Source organism: Vanacampus margaritifer, chromosome 13, assembly GCF_051991255.1.
Source record: "Vanacampus margaritifer isolate UIUO_Vmar chromosome 13, RoL_Vmar_1.0, whole genome shotgun sequence".
Lineage (NCBI taxonomy): Eukaryota > Metazoa > Chordata > Actinopteri > Syngnathiformes > Syngnathidae > Vanacampus > Vanacampus margaritifer.
In genome coordinates, this window is record NC_135444.1 from 22,201,066 (window position 1) to 22,221,777 (window position 20,712).

General features: G+C 43.0%; 1 protein-coding gene across 4 annotated transcripts in view; it reads right to left on the bottom strand.

Moving 5' to 3' along the window:
- Positions 1-20,712, bottom strand: part of herc2 (HECT and RLD domain containing E3 ubiquitin protein ligase 2) — a 55,826-nt gene that overhangs the window by 19,246 nt on the left and 15,868 nt on the right. For 2 of the 4 annotated variants that reach the window (XM_077583338.1, XM_077583336.1), the window contains exons 22-64: positions 20,462-20,617; positions 20,205-20,390; positions 19,944-20,120; positions 19,771-19,874; positions 18,648-18,798; positions 18,221-18,435; positions 17,873-18,005; positions 17,659-17,786; positions 16,321-16,516; positions 15,981-16,105; positions 15,009-15,185; positions 14,799-14,935; positions 14,571-14,722; positions 13,253-13,444; positions 12,579-12,766; positions 12,309-12,501; positions 12,010-12,192; positions 11,736-11,920; positions 10,663-10,810; positions 10,387-10,583; positions 9,483-9,713; positions 9,222-9,360; positions 8,867-9,013; positions 8,453-8,595; positions 8,012-8,282; positions 7,705-7,847; positions 7,235-7,333; positions 7,002-7,170; positions 6,783-6,908; positions 6,584-6,692; positions 5,784-5,923; positions 4,998-5,188; positions 4,722-4,827; positions 4,538-4,629; positions 4,149-4,324; positions 3,956-4,067; positions 3,236-3,317; positions 2,913-3,147; positions 2,649-2,826; positions 2,494-2,575; positions 1,467-1,638; positions 1,241-1,385; positions 186-411 (exon numbers count right to left, since the gene is read on the bottom strand). In XM_077583338.1, coding sequence (XP_077439464.1) covers positions 186-411; positions 1,241-1,385; positions 1,467-1,638; positions 2,494-2,575; positions 2,649-2,826; positions 2,913-3,147; positions 3,236-3,317; positions 3,956-4,067; positions 4,149-4,324; positions 4,538-4,629; positions 4,722-4,827; positions 4,998-5,188; positions 5,784-5,923; positions 6,584-6,692; positions 6,783-6,908; positions 7,002-7,170; positions 7,235-7,333; positions 7,705-7,847; positions 8,012-8,282; positions 8,453-8,595; positions 8,867-9,013; positions 9,222-9,360; positions 9,483-9,713; positions 10,387-10,583; positions 10,663-10,810; positions 11,736-11,920; positions 12,010-12,192; positions 12,309-12,501; positions 12,579-12,766; positions 13,253-13,444; positions 14,571-14,722; positions 14,799-14,935; positions 15,009-15,185; positions 15,981-16,105; positions 16,321-16,516; positions 17,659-17,786; positions 17,873-18,005; positions 18,221-18,435; positions 18,648-18,798; positions 19,771-19,874; positions 19,944-20,120; positions 20,205-20,390; positions 20,462-20,617 — 6,837 coding nt within the window. The remainder of the gene's footprint in view (positions 1-185; positions 412-1,240; positions 1,386-1,466; positions 1,639-2,493; positions 2,576-2,648; positions 2,827-2,912; positions 3,148-3,235; positions 3,318-3,955; positions 4,068-4,148; positions 4,325-4,537; positions 4,630-4,721; positions 4,828-4,997; positions 5,189-5,783; positions 5,924-6,583; positions 6,693-6,782; positions 6,909-7,001; positions 7,171-7,234; positions 7,334-7,704; positions 7,848-8,011; positions 8,283-8,452; positions 8,596-8,866; positions 9,014-9,221; positions 9,361-9,482; positions 9,714-10,386; positions 10,584-10,662; positions 10,811-11,735; positions 11,921-12,009; positions 12,193-12,308; positions 12,502-12,578; positions 12,767-13,252; positions 13,445-14,570; positions 14,723-14,798; positions 14,936-15,008; positions 15,186-15,980; positions 16,106-16,320; positions 16,517-17,658; positions 17,787-17,872; positions 18,006-18,220; positions 18,436-18,647; positions 18,799-19,770; positions 19,875-19,943; positions 20,121-20,204; positions 20,391-20,461; positions 20,618-20,712) is intronic. The other 2 variants (XM_077583337.1, XM_077583339.1) reach the window with 2 other exon arrangements.

Genomic DNA, 20,712 nt, shown 5'->3' on the forward strand with positions numbered 1-20,712 from the left:
TATATATTCAATAAAATATATTTTCATTGAAAACAAATACAATCAATAAAAATCAATGAAATGTGTTGATTAATCATTATTAAGTTCATTTTAAATCAAATTAAATAAATGAGAATCAATTATTTTTTAATTCAACTTAAATATCAAAAGTCTGCCCTGTGCCGATTTACAGTATGGACGTTCACCTAGATACGACGCGCCCAGCGAGTCCCTTGCGGTCTGGAATAGGACCGGCTCGTGCACGGAGGGCGTGGTCACGTCCACCGTGGTCCAGGCCACGCTGTGCGAGGAGCCGCAGGCCACCCTGGTGATCTTCTGGCCCTCCAGACACTGCACCAGCGTAGGCTTCCTGTTGACCGTGGTGGTGCCATTGCCTTGCTGCCCGTGGTCGTTGTCGCCCCAGGCGTACACCTGACGTGTCAACACACAAGAAAATTGTCTGTGTGTGGCTCATGCTACGTCAATGTATGTGATACAGGGATGTGATTTGACCAAAGTGAAATTATCTGAAAATTTAGCCGGGTGTCTGGGGGCCGCTGGCACCCAGCTAGGTCCAGGGCAGTGCCCTGGTGGGGGGACAAGGGGGGTGTAGTCCCCCGGAGCTCATGGGTTTTCCGTGTTTTTAAGTACTTTCAATGCACTCACATGACAAAGAAATAGACAAAACAACAGCATAAATTTTCAATGTATATTGAACTATCCCATATAAAATGGCAGTTTTAGTCAACTCAAAATCAGTCACATTCAAAAACATTGGACTGCCTTTGCTTTTAAAAACTATCACTGAGAATATCATCATATCTAACTAATGTGATTACTAAGTTAACACATAAATAATGTTGAAGAGTTCAAATTTCATGAACAAATAATTGTATCATGACTCATATTAGAGCATACCACAAATGTCTTCGTTATAGCAGAAGATGTTATGAAGAGTCATGTGCATACACAATGAACTACAAAAAAATAAAAAAAAAAATAAAAAAAAAATATATATATATTTTTTTTTTTTTTTGGGGGGGGGGGGGAGATAAAAAAAGCGGAATTCAGCGAATTAGCGGAAAAATCACATCCCTGGTGATATCATCATAAATATATGATTGTTGAGTGTGGAACTAGGAACTTGTTTGTGTTTGTAATATGTGACAACACGGCAGCTGCTGTTTTGCTTATACTAAAGAAGGAGTCGTTGCTTTAGAAACATTAGATAATAAGCCACATGCTGCATCACCATACAGACCTGTCCTGAATCGGTAACAGCCAAACAATGCAACGCTCCCACTGCGACGTGGACAATCTTTTTGCCCCTCAGCCCCTCCACCATCTGGGGCTTCCGCACATGAACGTCAGTTCCGTGTCCCAGTCGGAAATAATCCCCTTTGCCCCTGTGCGTGTGGACAGAAGCAGAACGGGTTCCAACCCAGCACATGTAACGAGTCATGGATGACATCATTGATCCACATTACCAGGTCCACACCACGCCCGATTTGGTGAGAGCCAAGGAGAACTGAGCGCCGCACTCAATCTGGCAGACTCCTTGCCCGTTCAACCTTTCAATGTTCTGGGGAATGTTGCATCCTTCGCTCCCGCCGCGACCCAGCTTCCCAAAGTCCCCGTCGCCCCACGAAAACACCAATCCTGAAAGAAAAGACAGATTTTAGTCACCTGGATGTCAATTTGAAGTAATTTGATTAGATTTGTTAAGTGTCTGTCTCTTTAAAGACCCAGTGTATAGACCGTAGCGCCATCTAGTGGTCAAAGAAAAGCACTAGAAGCACACATACGGTGGCTCAGAGAGACCACGTTTCGCAAGCCTACCACCAATTTTTATTTTACGTGAGCAAATGAGCATCTCGGCGAGCGGCGGTGACTTGGCAGCCGTTGTGAAGCCCGGCAAGCGAGGCGGAATTAGCCGGAGCAGCTAACAAAAGCGGCTAGCATCAGTTAGTCGAAGCCATAGGCTGGAATGGCTAACAAGAGCGGCTAGTGGGAGGAGCTAGTCAAAAAAGAAAAGCTAGTAAAAGCTTGCGACAGCAAAGCAGAAAGTGACAAGCCTGAATCACGGGAGTTGGTGACGACCACCTGCAGGCCACAGCTGTGGAAGGTAAACGGCCATTGGAGCCGACACTCGATGCAAGCACCACCCGTAGCAGGAAGATGGCAGCGAAACATGGCAGCTCTAGTAAGGTGAGACTACAGCCATGTAACATAGTTAGTGATTACTAGACCTACAATTATATTTAAAAACATTTTTTTATTTAAAACAATTTCTTTTTGCCGTCGATTTTTTAAAATGAATGAATTGTTAGTTCACCACTAGATGGCGCTTAGGATCACTGACTGTCTCTTTAACAAAGACGTTCTAATGTATTTTATTCTATTCTACAATACCATCATCAGTGAAAGGTATTTTTGTAGAGTTTTGAAGGTGAATATGTTGACGTCTGTCAATGTGATAGGTTAAGTTGACACTATTCTAAACTTGAGGAATACCTTCATCAGTGAGAGCTAGCGTTTGAGCGTCCCTGCTTCCACAAGCCACCTGGATCACACGGTGTCCCAGAAGAACTTTCACCTGGACGTCACAAAACACCAAATGATACGATAATTCACGCATGACTAAATCAGAAACATCAAATTAATCGTACAAGTTTAGGCCTCAGCTGTGTCGTGTTGTCGCCATGTCCCAGGCGGCCATATTCCCCCAACCCCCAACTGTACAGCTCCCCGGAGGAGGTGATGGCGGCGCTGTGGGAGCTGCCACAGGCGATGTCTCGGATGCGCTTGGTCTTCAGAGCTTCGATCAACCGAGGCTTGTCGCAGTTCCTGAGATGGGAAAAAAATCAAAGCAATGTGGCGACAACTTTCAAGCACACAAAAAAAAAAAGCAGTCGTTTCAAGAGAGACCCTACATTCTGCTGAAGTGGCCCAGCTTCCCGTCATCGCCCTCTCCCCAGGAGAACACCTTGCCGTCCACGGTGAGAGCCATGGCGTGGCGTCCACCCGAATGCACCGCCACCTTCTTCACCACGTAGTTGCTGAGGGCGCTGATCTGCCGCGGGATGGGGATGGTGCCGCTCGACAGGCCCAGGCCCAACCGTCCGTTGGTGGCCTCGCCGCACGCGTAGATCTTGCCCTCCACCGTGACTGCAAGAAGCGACACACAGCTCAGTTAGAGCGGCTCCTGCCAAGTGAAGTGGCAATATATATATGTATGGCACATTATGTAACCTACCTGCAAAGAGACTTTTGGAACCCCCGGCAACTTGAACCACGTTGAGTGCAGAGAGGGTCTCGGAGAAGGAGGGCACCTTGATCTGTCAAGCGAAAAACACAATCGACTCGGATGATGATGGTGGTGACATATATGCTCTAATTGTGCAGGCTAGTACCAAATTGCCCATGAGCCAGACATCAATGGGTTATTTAACTCATTCAAACCAAAAAAAAACCCGTATAAATACGTTTTTAATACTTTGTCCTTCACACCCAAAGACGTATTTATACGTTGTTGTTGTTTTTTTATGCTAGAGCATACACAGGGCTTTGATGCAGCTTCTGAACCGAAGAGGTGGCTTAAAGCAAATGGTAGCTATTACAAAAAACGACCAGCAGAGTATAAGAGATCAGCCAGGGTCATGATGCAAAAAGCTCTTTTTCCTAGTGGTTTTAAGTTTGTTAGTTTTAGGTTTGTGAATAATGATGAAACTTAGCTATATTCTACATTGCTGCAAAACGGAAACAGATACAAATACACTTTTTTTTCTTGATGAAAGAAGAGACTCTAATCTTTATTTTGTAATGTTCCATGTTTTTATAGCAATAGAACACAATATTCTGTGGGCCTGGCAAAATCAGTCAAAATCAAGTAAAACAGCCGGGAGCGAAGGGGGTTGCTTCAGTGAAAATGGCTGGGTGTGATTGAGTTTAATTATTAATATTTCATAAAGCGCACCTTGGATCCCTTGAGTCCACCCAGCTGGTCCTTGTCATTCAGCCCCCAGACGAACACTTTAGTCCTGATGGTGGCGGACGACTCCAAGCCAGTAGATTTCTTGCGAGCAAGACTAAAGCAAAGAGGTCACATGTTTGTTCGTGCAAAAAAAAAATAATGCAGCGACCAAAATGCGAGTTGGTCTTGGTCACACCTTCCAGTAGCAGTTTTGTCATCTTCCTCTTCCTCGTTGTCCGACGCCAGGAAAGGGACCGTGGCCAGGTCATCATCTTCTGCTCGTATGCGTCCCACAATGGCAAGTCCGTGAATCTTGCAGTCGATTCCGGAGCTGCGGCACTGCTTGATGGCGACTTCAAAGTATCTGTGATACTGAAGGGCGGGAGAGCGTCGATTAAGTATTTATTTGAACAGGAAAAAAAAGGTACAATTAAACCCCAATGTTGATTAAATTGTGATATGTTCATGTAATTGTAATGCTTATCATTTTGCGCATCTTAGTAAAACAATGCAATTTAAGGAATACATTAAATTATCCCCAGCAATAAACAGGGGTTCGCTTCAAATGACTTTCATCCAACCAACCTCAGTGCAGTCGTTAAGCAGCAGGACGGTGGTGTCTGTGGGGTTGACGTTTATGGTCTTCAGTTCAGTTAAGTTGTTAAGAGAGCTGCCACCTGCAAATAACATGACAGGCGTCTTTACAAAGTGCCCTTGCAAGATATACTGCACAACTATTCATTTCTAAAACTGAAATGGTGACTTTTACCTGATACCACCACCAGGGAGGGCATGTAGCTGCTGTCCGCCGGGTCCACGGTCATCTTGAGCCGATGCACGAGGATGTCTGGGAAGAGCTCCAAACGAATCCAGTGCTGCAAGACAAGGTTACGTGTTTTCACAGCTGTGCTAAAGTACATTTTTGACACAATCTTTCCGCATAAGCCAGACAGGGTCCTTGACATAGTAAGGAGGAGTTTATTGAGTTGTACAAACTTTTCATGGGGCAAGAATATGAAACAATAATATCAGTGTGTGGTCTTACCTTCCCCTGCGAGCCTGACGACTGCCAGTACTGGTCGCCGGCGTCGATGAGGCGCGAGGCCTGGTTGACGGAGGACGACACGTTGAGGCTCTTGACGGCGCGCGACCAGTCGTCGATAAGCATGCCGCGCTGGCTGCTGTGGTGCTTCTTCAGCTGCTTGCCCGAGCGGCCGCTGAAAGCTGGTGACTGGCCTGGTGGAAATCAACAAATGGGGGTAAGTCAAGGTACCACAGTATATCAAATTCCTTGAATGGACATTATCAAGTTCAGTTACGGCAAAAAATATATAATTAATTAAAAACAACAACAAACTTTTGGGTTAGGGTTATGATTTTTTTTTTTTAAAAAAGAAAGAAAAATAGCCCTGTAACAAAATATTTTTTTCTGAAAAGTAATTGCTGTATGTACTGACGTATCCATGTCTGATCTGTGCCTTTAAGGGGTGTGTCCTAATGAGTGACATCAGGGGCTTGAGTTGAGTTGGCATGAGCATCTCGGAGTGAGCCGTGGCCTACAGTGGCTCATTGTGAGTGTTCTCATTTTGTATTTGTTTGACTTTTGAATATGCACCGGCAACTGTGGCTCTCCTTTCCCACATGTGAAGGCATTAAATGACCTGTTACATGTTTTTTTTTCCTGCTTGAGTCTACTTCATTCAAGCAACAGAGCATATAAAGTTTCAGCTTTCACCACAATGCAAAGAAAAAAAAATACTTTATGCAATTGAAAATTTCCTAAATCGGGGAATTTGCGTCAAGATATTTGTATGTTGTGTGTTTCTCTAACCAGGCTCATTGATTCTGCCAAAGGAATGCCGCATGTTGTGCTTGCGTGTCTTGAAGCAGTTTTCGCAGAAGTCAAAGTCATCGCAGATTCTGCATTTGAACCGGGCACCGTTGATGGGGAACATCTGGCAGCCATCGCACCTGTGGGATTGAGAAAACAGCGGCCATTTTGTACAGTATGTGAAATTCATATTTTTCTCCCTCAAGAAGATCTACACTGACGACTTATAGATGACGTCGATAAAAAGGAGTCACAATTTAACCGACTCTCGATTGGGGCTCGTTTTTGTGACGCTTCTGCAGCTCTTAAGCATGGAATTATTTTTACAGAATGGCCTTTAACTCTTTGACTGCCAAAAACGTTAAATAACGTTTAATGAAATCCTATGGAGGAGTGCCAAAGACGTTAAAATACGTTTTTTTTTTTTTCAAAACAGAGGTGAAACTAACCATTTTCTATTGTTGATTACTGAAAAATGGAATAAGGTAGAAACAAACTGAAAGATGACTCCAATCTTTCATTTGGTAGTATGTGTGTTTCCATAGTCCAAACACATAATTTTCTGTGGACCTTGAAAGATCAGTCAAAAATGCTTAAATCGGCTGGGACCCACGGCATCCCTTTTCTGAAAACGTCTGGCAGTCAAAGAGTTAAAGAGTGTGTATCAATCATTTTAAGACTACATAAAAAAAAAAGAAGAATCTTATATGGTCTCTCAGCATCACAGATTTCAACATATTACGACTGGGTGAGGAGTTTCAACGTACAGGGCTTTCATTGACATGCTATCATATCCCAACCTGATTCCAGGGTGCACGCTGGGCACCAGTTCCATTTCGGACAGCAAGCCAGTCCAGTGCGACTGCTGAGGGAAGTCCACGATCACATCCTTCCCGTTGGCACTGAAAGCTGAATCAGAGCCACAAACAAATGTGTTCCATTAGGGACATTCTTCCTTATTACAAATTGTTATTCACCAAAATGGAACCGCGTACTTGCCTTTGACAACGCCAACGCTCCTGTGGGTGACGGACCCCCATTTGTACTTTGGCGTGGTGACCGAAGGCTTAACCCTCACTTTGTCGCCGATCTTTATATGCGAGGGAGAACTCTGAGGAGGGAACCCTGTAGGAAAAAGTGGACCGGAACACCAGATATGATTCGACCAGATCTTCTAAAGTCAGCGAGCTCAATTCAGTGAACCGACAACAAGCTCACCAAGCAACTCAATGTGGATGTAGCGGACCCAGTAGGTTCCGCCTTTTTGCTGCCAGTCACACTGCACGTTTAAATCGTGAAGGCCGTCGCGATCCAGCTTGATGACTTTGCCCACGTCGCCATCGTACACCTCCTCGTATGTTCGGCAGCACTTGACCATCATGCCCACCTGAAGGGAAACGCCCCGCATCACTCACTGTTCATGATGTGGCAGTTAAAAGTCATCCTCTTACCTGAATATTCTCTCGAATGTAAACGGCGTAGTCGTCGTTGCTCTGGAAATCTGATCGCTTCTTAAACGTCTGGCTTTCCGTCACCACTACGCCTGGAGGCTGGAAGGGAACACAGTACCAGTTAGAACTGAAAAACTGAAATCTTAAACAAGAGTTTTTTGCTTAAATGTAACCTAAATTTGCTTATTTTGCTCTGACAAGTTATTTTTCTACGTAAAATAAGATTGTCAGACAAGATAATTCTGCTTATTTTAAGATACTTATTACTTAATTATCTTATTTGATCAAACAGTATTGGCATTAAGTGTTAACAGCCAGTTTCATAAATTGAATTTTCTTACTTTATTAAAATTTTTGCATAATCTAGTAAAAAGATAAACGGGGAAAATACATGTGAAAACATTCCGACAAAAGTGCAATATAGCACTTTATAGTGAGAGTGAAGAGGCAGAAGTAAAGTGATGACATACCACAGGAAACGTTGGCTCCGCCTCCTCCAGCTCCTCCAACACTTCCTCATCCGAATCTTCATCCGACACAGTGTCAGCATCCGACACCTCTGAGGTGTGAATATCAGGATGGTCCAGCAGCCAGCCCACCAGAGCCTCAACACCTGAAGAGAAGTGGAAATTAAACTGATGAACGAGGACTCTGTTGGCTGCTAACGCAAGACTAACAAAAGACAAGTTCACACATGAATCAATACAACAGAAACGTCAGATTCCACAAGTATAAAATCAGTGAACCTGTTCAAACAAAATCCTGGGCCAGTCCTACCTGGGACACCCGAGGCGCTGCCAGTCGTTCCTGACAGCGACTTCAAGGCAAACTCGATGTTCTTCCGCGGGAAGCCCATCTCCATCAGCTGCAGGACGATGGGGAGGGGCGGGACCGGCGAGGTCTTGTGCTTCTTCTGCTTGGGCGGCCGCACGTGCTGCTGCACGGCGACGGGCGTGGTGGCCTCGCTGGAGCTGCTCTCTTCAAACAGCGGCGAGGACGGGTGGGCCGACTCCACGGCCAGGTACTGACAAACGGCCAGGGCTGCGGCCTATGAGAATTAAATTAACCACGTAAAAAAATTTAAAAAATAATCCGTAGATTTTTCAGGTGTATATACACTTCACGAGTGTTTTTTTTCTTTTATTGCCTACATCACCCACTGTGGTCAAGGCCAGCGTCGAAATGAAATGTTTATGACCATTAGTTCTCACAACTTACCTCCATTTCCCGCCGGTCAAAAATAGCTTTGATAGGCGACGGCTGAGTGGCGGCAGATAGGAGCTGCTGCAGGAGGATCATTGGGGGAAGAGGACCCTCAGGAGAAAGCTCTCCGACGTCGGGCGACGACACAACTGCATCGTCTGACGACAAAGAGTTTCATACAAAGGAAATGAAATTGAAAGTTCCATTATGAATGCTTCCTTTTCTGATCATTATTTCAGTTGTTTAATTCTATTTTGTATTGTATTTGTATTATTTAGTTTCATTCGATTTAAATTTTACTTGATTATATCAACATTCGATCATTAAAATTTTGCTTGCTTTTAGTTTGTTTTATGGCAACAACTGCACCCATACGATATAAGAGCAAATACATTATTTCCGATGCAAACTTGTCAACGTCCATCTTACCGCCATGGTTGGGTCCCATGTCCACCACGGCTGGCTGAGAGAGAATCTGCCGCAGTTTGTCCTGGTGCGAGAGCAGCGCCCGCGCGGCCTTGAGGATGTACAGCCTGAGCTGCTGCCAGCGCAGCAAGTGGATGTCCACCTGGTCCGCTGAAACACACACCACGCACGATTCATTCAGCACGTCAAGTGCTACCTTTTCATAATGCTTGTAAACAATGAACTGTGTCAGAGAGCAATTTGAACTAACTGAAAACCATGACAAAATTTTGTTTGGGGTTGCGCTACAATAGGTATATTTTTTTTTTTTGTCATATTGAAAAGGTCTGTAAAAAAAGTGGATTCATATAAATTGTACCTGTAAGGCCTCGACTGAGGCACTTCTTCATGCGCTGTTTCTCAAGTTTGCTTCCAGCCAGGCTCACCAGCTGAGCCCAGATTACCAGCATAGGCTCGGAGAAAGGCAGATTCTGCACGCTGAAGGATACTGCAGGACACTAGGAGACATTCAAATACAAGCACAATTAAAAACATCCGTCAAAAAAAAGGACCTTGTCCTATTGTGGAGCAGTGACAGTCTAGTTAACATTAACGTTGCTTGTCCTAAAGTCTTCCTTACCGGCTTGAGGTGACCGAGGAGGCACACTCGGCTGTTGCGCATTTCATGAAACTGCGCCGTGATGCGTCCTTTCGGCGTGATGCGCGTGACTGTGCCTTCGCCGTATTCCTCGTGGACCACCTGGCCGCCCAGACGCAGGCGGCCGTCAATTCCTCCAATCACAGCCAGGACTGCCATCAGGCTGCCAACCCTGGGACCCTCGGTGTCAGGGAAATACTCCTCCAGGAAACTCTGGAATGAGGAGGCAGAAAAGGTTGGAAATAAAGTCGTCGAGCCGTTTCGCAGCCTTTATAAACAGATGGCTGGATGAACATTTTTAAAGTACACATAGTTAGACTATTTAAATGAAATTGGATCATTTATAACAGTGGTCCTCAAGGACCGGTATCCAGCCTGTTTTCCATGCCTCCCACAGCCAACACAGGTGATTCATATCGTCAGCTAATCAGCAATCTCTGGAGAAGGCTGATAACTCTTTGACTGCCAGACGTTTTCAGAAAAGGGATGCCGTGGGTCCCAGCCGATTTAAGCATTTTTGACTGATCTTTCAAGGTCCACAGAAAATTATGTGTTTGGACTATGGAAACACACATACTACCAAATGAAAGATTGTACTCATCTTTCAGTTTGTTTCTACCTTATTCCATTTTTCAGTAATCAACAATAGAAAATGGTTAGTTTCACCTCTGTTTTGAAAAAAACGTATTTTAACGTCTTTGGCACTCCTCCATAGGATTTTATTAAACGTTATTTAACGTTTTTGGCAGTCAAAGAGTTAACGATCTCCACCTGTGTTGGCTGTGGGAGACATGGAAACTAGGCTGGATACCGGTCCCTGAGGATCAGGGTTGAGGACCACTGATTTATAGCACTATGATTAGGAAATCAATGCGAGTGCACTTACTGCTTCTGACTGACAGTTTGTCATGACTTCTCCAATGGAGCTCAGCTGAGCGTTGATGTACTCGTTGATAAGAGCGTTCCACTGGGTGAGGGAGTGCAAGGTGCGCAGGACGCTCACGATCTCCTCAGCCAGCGTGCTACTGTGAGTGGCCGTCAAAGAGGCCTGAGGGCGGGACTTCCTGCGTCGTAATGAACCCTCTGCCAAGGAGACGGAGTAACTTAAAAAGCAGCCCTTGAATGTACCCCGGCGACGACGTCAGCTTTGAAAACTGCACACCTCTGAGTAGGGGCAGGTCAGAGGAGCAGGTGCTCAGTAGGCTTCCCAAGAAGCCAAACAGCTTCTCCACCAGGAACCTCATGTCAGGCAAACGCTCCAGCTTGTCCCACGAGGGCAGCACGGCTTGCAGGAGGCGCAACGCGAGGATCTGCAAACGCACAAATGAGTAAACACACAAACTATGAGAGGGAGATTTTTTTTTTTTAACCCCAAAAATTATTTAAAAACACTGAGCATGCACTATATGCTTTCCATGAAAAACAGGGAGTTTGGGGAAGGGAGATGGGGTGAAAAAAAATCTGAGTATGCGGTGGTCAACTAAATATTCTATTAGACTTAACTTGCCTAAGACAAAATGACTTGGAACTTGTGTGCGATTTGCATGCCACGAGTTGAGACCTACTAGAGGATTGCACATGTATGACTTGATCCCATCCCTGCCATTCATCTGCAAGATTATTTTAGTTGACGAAAATTAAAATTCCAAAAACATTTTCGTTCACAAAATAAACTAAAAGTGAAAATGTTTTTTAAAAAACAAAAAATAACTGAAGCTACATTTTACGTTTAAAAAACTAACTAAAAGTAACTACAATTAGAGCGAAAATGTCCTTTGTTTGTGTCTTTGGTCATTAATTTAATACATGAGCCTTAGGGGTTGATTTTTAACGTGATTTTAATAAGTATATTTAATTCGATATTAACCGGAATAAGGACGTTTGAAACTCAGAAGTGACCTCATTTAGCAGCAGCCAATAGAAAAGCACCTTAAGATGACATCGCTCTTTTGGCTCCAATGGCTCGGCTCGCCTGCTTTTTCATTTAACTCAGTCGAAATGCAACGCTAGGTAATTTTTTTTATTTACTTTTTTCATATTACCATGGTGTTTATTAAATACTGCACACATTTTTTTAAGCGAAAAACTAATACTGAAACTAACTAAAACTAAACCAAAACTTAGCATTTTTAAAATAACTCAAATAAAAAATAACAGAACCGCCCTGAAAAATAATGAAAACTAACTAAATTTAAAAACTCAAAACAAAATAAAAACTCAAATAACCCTGCTGACCTGTCGCTGCAATGTGACGGCGCTGAAGGACTGGTTGCCCTCCACGATGCGGATGAGCAGGCCGATCCACGCCGAGGTGCTCAGCGTGCTGCACATTTGGGGCATAAGTGCGATGCTGCGAATGAAGCCCAGCGTGCACCAGCTCTTGTGCTGCTCCCGGGACACCAGCCTGTGGGTGTGACAACCTGACGGCAAGCAACGAGAGGCGGTGATTAGCTCAAACCCAGCTTTGTTTTTTAAAACTATTACACGGCACATTACACAATGTAGTTACCCGTCTTGTCGTTAGACGCGCTTTCCACGAGCATCCTGAGAAGCCCACAGAGGGTCCGCGTTGCGTCCGTTTGTAATACGTCGGCGTAGATCCCAGAGGACAGCGCTAAAGTCTTGAGCAGGTTGACGGTGCTCGTTAGCATCATGGCTGTCGGGTGGCTGCTCTTTTCTGCTGGCTCGCCTTCTGGAACAATGACAACATTTTTCATGTTGACAGTGTTACATTAGCTCACGCGATGAAAATTAATTGGAATCGATTTTTTTTTATTGTTAGCATTTTTGTTTTTTATGTGCACTGACCCGCGTCATCTTCCGTATCAGAGTCCTCGGCGGCCGGCAGGGCGGCAGGCGGCGGCTCGGCCAGTTTGAGGTCATACTTGCCCTCCTTGCCCATCCGATAGGAGTTGGTGCTGCTCGTGTCCCACTGGACTCGGATCCAGCCATCCTCGCCCAGCTCGCCAATGACCCGGCCCAGACCTGGAGATGGACCATCCTGGATGCCGAAGAGAGTCACACATGAGGAACACATACTGCCTACAACAGTAGGTGTGTGAATCCAAAATCTCGTACCTGATCTCCCCATTTCCAATCTACCCCCCTCATGACCCGGGTGCCGATTTTCATCATGGCCGCCAGCTCAGGTCCGGAAGCGGGAATGGGCGCGGGGGCCGCCTCCTTCCTGGACTCTTCCAGCACAGTGGCGGAGCCGCCGTGCGCTGACAAACTCTGGTCCTCATCGCTGCTGTCGGTGCTGGGTCCTGGTGGACAGGTTTCAACATAACACAGTGGTTCTTAAATGTTTGGTTTTTTTCCCAAGTACTGTACAACCTAAAAAAAATTTTTTTAAACGTGGTCCTTGAAGTACCACCATCATGACCAACATTAAAAAATAATAACATAGTCGGCCAAAGTGTTCATCAAAAATTAGTCAAGTTTAATTTTTTTATTTATTTTATCATCAAAAGCCACGGTGAAAATATCATATAGGAAAATGAAGGGAATTTTTTTTTTTAATACTGATTCAATTAAAATGTGACACAAAGTAAAAAAAAAAAAAGAAAAAAGATAGATTGTTAAGATTTTAATAAATGTTTAAAAAAAACAAGTTTGCAAAAGATTAAATACACACAACTTTAAAACATTGAATACAGCTGAGCTGACAGTGATTGTTTCGCGCAACACTGGAGAATTAGCCTTAGCCTCCATGCACACATGGATGGATGACACCAACACGATCCACTCACCTATGAGCCTGAGGATGCTCTGCGTGAGGGCCAATATGCCCGAGTTGAGCAGGAGGCTCAGGCTGTTGGCGCCGTGCTTGAGCGACAACATGTGTATCATGGCCAGAAGGAAGCGGGCCTGCGGGACGGTGCCAAGGCTTGGTCCCGCCGGGTTCTCGTTGGTGATGGTTTGCAACGGGACCGGCTGCACCCCTGGGTGAAAAAATACAAGGTAGAATTCAGCACACACTTTTCAGTGTTTCTAATCTAAAAAGTGGCAGAGTAAATGATTTGTGCTGTCAAACTTTTAAGCACCCTTTTATTGGAAGACAGGTCACACAACAGTATTGTTTTTGTGTAAACTTAGGTAAATAAGTTGCTTTCTATTGACTGGTCAATAACAATATGTTTGCATTTTTCAGGGATGTGATTTGACCAAAGTGAAATTATCTGAAAATTTAGCCGGGGGACTGGGGGCCGCTGGCACCCAGCTAGGTCCAGGGCAGCGTCCTGGTGGGGGGACACGGGGGGCAAATTTCATGAACAAATAATTGTATCATGACCAAATGAAAAGTAACTCATATTAGAGCATACCACAAATGTCTTTGTTATAGCAGAATATGTTATCTGTCGGAGTCATGTGCATACACAATGAACTACTAAAAAAAAATAAAGTAAATAAAAAAAAAAAATCGGATTTTTTTTTTGGGGGGGGGAGATAAAAAAAAAAGCGGAATTCCGCGAATTAGCGGAAAAATCACATCCCTGATTTTTTGGTACAAAAACATCGGGTACGGTAAAGAAGTGTATCAATATCACACAGATCAAAATTTCGATAATTACGTTCCTAAAAAGAAAACAAAATGATTGATGTGGCACGTTGCTAAAAGAAGACAAACTCTTGACTTTGCACTTTCCTATCATGAAAAGAAAAACTTCACTTCCTTAAAAGGAAGAAACCTTTCATTGCACTTTTCTGAAAATAATACAATTTATTGATGTTGGCCTTCCCTATTAAGAAGACAAACTACTGACGTACTTTCCAAAAAAAACTAACTGTTGACTTTCCGGTAAAGAAGAAACTTTTGTTAAAAAAAAAAGAAACTTTTCTTTGTCTATTTTCCAAAAAGGAAGAAACTTTACGTTGCCCTTTAAAAAGAATCTCTAGAAAGAATATAAATTGCCGCTGCCCTTTACTAAAAAGACGATGTCCCACTTTCCTGAAAAGAATACAAATTATTGCTATTGCCCATTCGCAAACAGAAGACAAACTACAGACGTACTTTACAAAAAGTTAATAAAAAAAAAAACTGTTGACGTTGCAGCATGGCGTACTTACCAAGTTCTTTAAAGCGGGCGCTTGCTTCCAGCAGGATGTTACGGACGTTGTGAATAGCCCAGGAGTATAACTTGCCAAACGTCACCTCCAGGAGCATGCGGTTGAAGGGAGGAATCAGGTCCACATCCTTCAGGCAGTCGGAAAGAGGCTCTCTGAAGATCCAAAATAGTGTTAGACCTTTGATAGTAGCAAATAAACAGCCAACTATGTCTTCCGTAGCCAAATTACCCTATGTTGGTTCCTTCTGGTATGACCCTCTGCCAACCACACAACATGGCGTACTGCACCGACGGCAGCAGAAAGCTCTTGGAGGCCAACTTCAACATGGTGTCGATGCCCTCCAACCTGACTTCCGCCCTCTCCAGCTATCAACAAAAACCCATTTAGCTTGGTCTTCACTTGTACTCTGCGACGACGCTAACATTTTTGATTTGTCACCTGTTTGAGGAGACATTTCCTCATTTTCTCCACATCCAGGGGCTCCTCCTTTAGCGCAAACTGGACGATTTTGGCCATCAGACTGGACTGGGGGAAGGCACCGTGCACGTTGTGTTTCAGCCAGCGGTACTTGTGAACGTTGTCCACCGTGCTCAGAATGGGCTCCAACTTGTCCTGCTGTGGTGGAGCAATAGCATCTTGTCAGACTTTAGGAGCAGGATGGCACAATGGGTCAACTGCTGACAACTGACAATGACATCACAGTGCCTAAGAGCTCAGGTAAGGATCATCACAGCTCTGGGTTTGGTCTTGTTATTTTTGCTAGATGAGGTCCTTAGGGACAGAGATGTTACTTTCAGAGCAGGGCAAAAATGGCCGCCCCCTGGATGGATAAGTATTAATCCTGCAGGTGGTGGCTTGCAGGGCATAACTTGCCCACTTGTACTGGTTCAACACAAAGTTAACTCATTCACTCGCAGCCATTTTCACTGAAGCAACCCCATTCACTCCCGGCTGTTTTACTGGATTTTGACTGATTTCGCAAGGCCCACAGAATATTCTCTTCTATTGCTATAAAAACATGGAAAGATTAGAGTCTCTTCTTTCATCAGGAAAAAAAAGTATATTTCTATCTGTTTCCGTTCTGTAGCAATTAGCAAAAGAATATAGCTAAGTTTCATCATTATTCACAAATCTTTGGGGGAAAGAGCTTTTTTGATACATGGCCCATTGTTGATCTCTTATACTCTGCTGCCACCTGGTGGCCATTTTTGTAATAACTACCATTGTTTCGAGCATTTTCTTCAGTTCAGAGGCTGCATCAAAGCCTTCTGTCTGCTCTAGCATAAAAAAAAACATTTAAAAACACTTGTAAATACGTCTTTGGGAGCAGGGTAATATTTAAAATAGAACGTATTTATACGTTCTGGGGAGAAATAAGTTAAATGCAATGAATACAAATTTTTAAAGTACCTTAGCAGTCTTGCTTGTGGGTGATTTCCTATCACCTGCTGTAGGACTGATGTTGACATTCTCTTCTTCTTCGGTCCCTTCATTCTCCAGCTTTGGCTCTTGTGCATCACCTGATTTTTTAGACACTGAAAGAGAAAAACACAATTAAAAGCTTTTCAAAGAAATTGTATCGGAGATTATGGCTACTCATCTTTTTTTATTTGAGGCGGCAACACCAATAATAAAAAAAAAAGATACACAGAAAAAGCTACTAAGTGACGGATTGCAACTCGACTAACTCAAAATATTAACTGGGGCACTCTTAAGTCAAGGTACAACCGAGTTTCATCACCACAACTACCTCTTTTCTTCCGCCGGTCTCTGATGAGCTTCTGAGCAATCCTGCGCCAACGCGGCTGAGAGCTAAGCAGCTTCAGCTTGGACACGATGGACAAGTCGTTGCTCACCGCCGGACGCAGCTCGTTGAACAGGAAACGCAGGCGCTCGATGACCGGTGCGCAGACTTCCTTGTAGGAGCGGCCCTGCTCCTGATGGGTCTAAAAAGACACGGCGGCCGGCGCGTCAGTAAATGATACACACGTTTCTTGTTGGGTGCTCGACAATATGGCTAAAGGAACAAAAATACATATAGTTTCGTTTTTCTTTGGAAATCAATGTTCAAAATGTTTTTTTTTTTTTTAACCAGACAGTTAAATATTATACAAATAAAAAGAATAATATGGATTTTTTTTCATTATTAACTCATTCACTGCCATTGACGGCTATAAACGTCAAAAATTCATTTTAACTATCTCTATTAGTTTAACATTTTTTTTCCACTTTTGTTGAAAATCTTGATTTTTTTTATTGTACATTTAGTTTTGTACATAAAATTTGTGATTAATTGCGAGTTAACTAGTGAAGCCATGCGATTAATTACGATTAAAAACTTTAATCACTTGACACCCTGAATTTTTTATATTTTCTTTCTTTCTTTCTTTTTTTAAAATTTCGTTCACTGGCATTGACGGCTATAAACGTCAAAAATTCATTTGAACCATTTCTATTAGTTTAACATTTGTTTCCACTTTTGTTAACAAGAGTATGAAATCCTATAATTTTTTATTGTACATTTAGAACATATAGAATTTGTGATTGATCGTGAGTTAACTAGTGAGGTCATGTGATTAAATAAAATAAAATAAAAATGTAATCACCTCTTGCCTCTAATTTTTTATAATCCTTTTTTAAAATTAATTTATGGCAGTGAATGAGTTAACATTTTTTATGAATAAAAGTACATAACTAAATATAACAATAACTGATGGATAGACCCTAGATCTCCATTTTCATTATTACTCCATGAGTGATGTAAGTGCTGTAAGTGAGAAAAAAATAATTTTCATGTACATACTGGAGAAAATAGGTAAAAATAGGTTTAAAACAAGTTTTAAAAAAAGGGAAAAAATATTTCCCAAAATACCCCCAAAAAATTCTAAACAAGAAAATATTTTTTTTTATGTACATGTGAAAAAAATATATTAACAAATATACTAATTTAAAATATGAATAAATTACATATCTATATATATATATATATTTTTTTTTTAATAGAATAACACTGTGTTTAACCTCAGAAGATCACATTTTAACTATCAACTTTTGTTATTACATCAAAACACTCATCCACCATCCCTACCTTGATTAAAGAACACTTTGCCTGATAGACCATGCGGCACACATCAATAACAGATTTCGGGAGGGACCTCTGCTTCCCTTGGTCCACCTCCAAGGCACATTGGCTGACAAGCGAGAGTGCAACGTGACCTAAGGGAAAAAAAAAAAAAAAGTCATTCTAAAAAAAGCCCACAAGTTGGCACAACTAACAGATTGGTGGCCTGTTGCGTGGTTACCAAGGTCCTGATGTTTGAGCAAGCAGCATAATAGCAGGCGGCCAACTTCCTCCACGGGATGCTCAGGTGGGAAGGTGATGGGCGTAATCAGGTGGTATTGCTTACAACAACGCTCAATTTGGCATAGGAAGTCCTGCAACACAACAACAAAAAAAATCAATAGGTCATGTGAGTGCCTGTGAACATTATTTTGTTGTGAAATATAATGTTCTAAAGCAAGGCAATTTTAACATGGCATTCCACTTGAAACATTATGCCGTCATCCACCTGCAATTCAAATTTCAAATCGGCGAAAAAAGTAGTTGTGGACCCTCCACATTACCCAACAGCTCAGTCGCTTGGCTTCACCTTGACAGTGTGCTCTTGAGTGTTGTTATCGGCGATGGCCTGCAGGAACGGCTGGGCGTGGTCACTCAGGGTTATCCGGCGAGAGTAAAGCTTGGCTTTATCTGGCGCGGTGGTCCCCAGGGAGCTGCAATGGTCCTCGTCTTTCTCCTCGTTGTAATTGTAGTGGATCTGGCTGGTCTGCAAGCCGCCCGAGAAGATGGAGGACTGCAGCCACTCTGTGAAAAGTGTCAGGGGGACGTGTTGGACACTGGGCAGGGTGATCGATCGATTAACTGAAATTTGGCAGCCAGGCCCTTTTTTTTTTTTCTTCTTCTTCTTAGCGGCAACAGTACTTCAAACTCACCGCATAAATCAGACTTTTGTGAGGGGAATTTTTTTTTTTTTTAAGGCTATATCGTCAAACGAGACTAAAAGGAAGTGAACCTACTGGCACATTCGATCTCCATGGGTGACAAGGGGGTGCTCTTGGCTAGGTAGGAAGCGTGGAGACCCAGCAACAGGCCCAGATTCCTCTCGGTGTCGATGAGAGGGGATGACAGACTGCTGAGGTCCGGAGTGGTGACCATCTCCTGGTTTGGCTGTAAATAGAAAAAAAAAAATGTATTCATTCTAATCACACTTGAGTTCCTTTTTACCATTTTTCATTGACAATAGCCACCTTGCACAACAGAAATATGCAGTGAAATGTTTTTGCTTGTCTACTAGGCCAATCAAATTTGCCTGCTCCCTAAAATGTATGATTTTGTGGGAATAATAGGGGTTCACTGTACATAGAACTCATTCCTGCCGACATCCATCAAATTACTTAATAACTGACATTAACTAAGTGGTGCAATATATATATATATATATATATATATATATATATATATATATATATATATATATATATATATATATATATATGAGTGTGTGTGTGTATTATTTATTTTTTATATATTTATTTTATTTATTATTTATTTATTTTAATTATCTCTCTATTTTATTGTTTTTCTTACTGTAAACTACTGCTGCACTTCTTATTTAATTTTGATTTTATCTCTTTCTATTATGTTGCTTTTTCCTTACTGTAAACTGCAGCTGGACGGAGTCCAGGAAAAAGTTCCCCACGGGGAAAATAAAAGTATATCGTATCGTATCATATCCTATAGAACAACTACAAATGATTCTTAACTCTTTGACTGCCAGACGTTTTCAGAAAAGGGATGCCGTGGGTGCCAGCCGATTTTAAGCATTTTGACTGATCTTTCAAGGTCCATAGAAAATTATGTGTTTGGACTATGGAAACACACATACTGCCAAAACAAGATTGGACTCTCATCTTCCATCAGAAAAAAAAAGTTTGTTTCTACCTTATTCCGTTTTTGAGTAATCGAGAAATAATAGAGTAAGTAATAGAAAATGGTTAGTTTCACCTGTTTTGAAAAAAACGTATTTTAACGTCTTTGGCACTCCATAGGATTTTACGAAACGTTATTTAACGTTTTTGGCAGTCAAAGAGTTAAGTACAATGCTACAAAATGAGGATGGCATAAGTATATATACGGTACCTCCATATACTGGCCAACACAGAAGGCCTGCATGTTCTCCGTAGTGTCCTCAAACTGCAGGGCAGCTTTCAGAGCGACAACCGGGTCTTCTCCAGCAAATTGGGCTGTGAGAGGAGAAACACTTTAGCACACCTTCTTCAGAAATGAAAAACCGTTCAATCAAAATCAACTACCGAGGACGCTGTTTCCCGTGAGTGACTGACATTGAGCCTGAAAGTCCTTAATGTCGTAGACACGTCCGTCGATGACTGTCCAGAAGCCGCCGTCTTTGTTGTGATTCTCCAGGTCGGCCTTGCGGATGAGGGACACCTCTTCGTTGTTTTTGGTGCTTTGTCCCGTGAAAAACGAGCCTGCCCCAACACAAACAAAGTCAGCTAGTATTGATTTTCAATACTGTACTATGGAAAAGATAAAAATGTACGAGCTTGGCGTACCCATAATTCCAGGCCACGCAAGATCCTCGTTGTCGTCCTTCTCGTGTCCAGGAGCCAAGTGGTTGAATCGGTCGAGATGCTCCAAGAGTCCGGCCAGCAGAGGGATGGCGCCCGTCTCCTGCATCAGGCCTGCGTCGATGGTGAGGAGGAGAACGATGGACACCACCAACTCGGGCAGGAGCACACCTACAGCGGGACCACAAGACCGCACGTTTCACGCTTTATGTAAAGCAGCCAATCGCGGTGCGGCTTCTTACCCGTCAGATCTCCTTCGATGACGTGAGATACTTCAGCAAAATGGCGGCGGCCGGTGGAGGCGATGCTGGTGGCTACGGGGAGGATGTCGCCGATGTGGGTGCACAGCAAGGCGATGTACTTTTTAAGCAGCGAGCCGACGCCCAGGAGTTCGCGATCTGACAGAAGGAAGTTGGAGAGTTCAAGTTAAAACACTCCAACTCTAACAAACATGCAGCGTCAATGTATTTGTCAATTGTGTTTTTCAATAGGT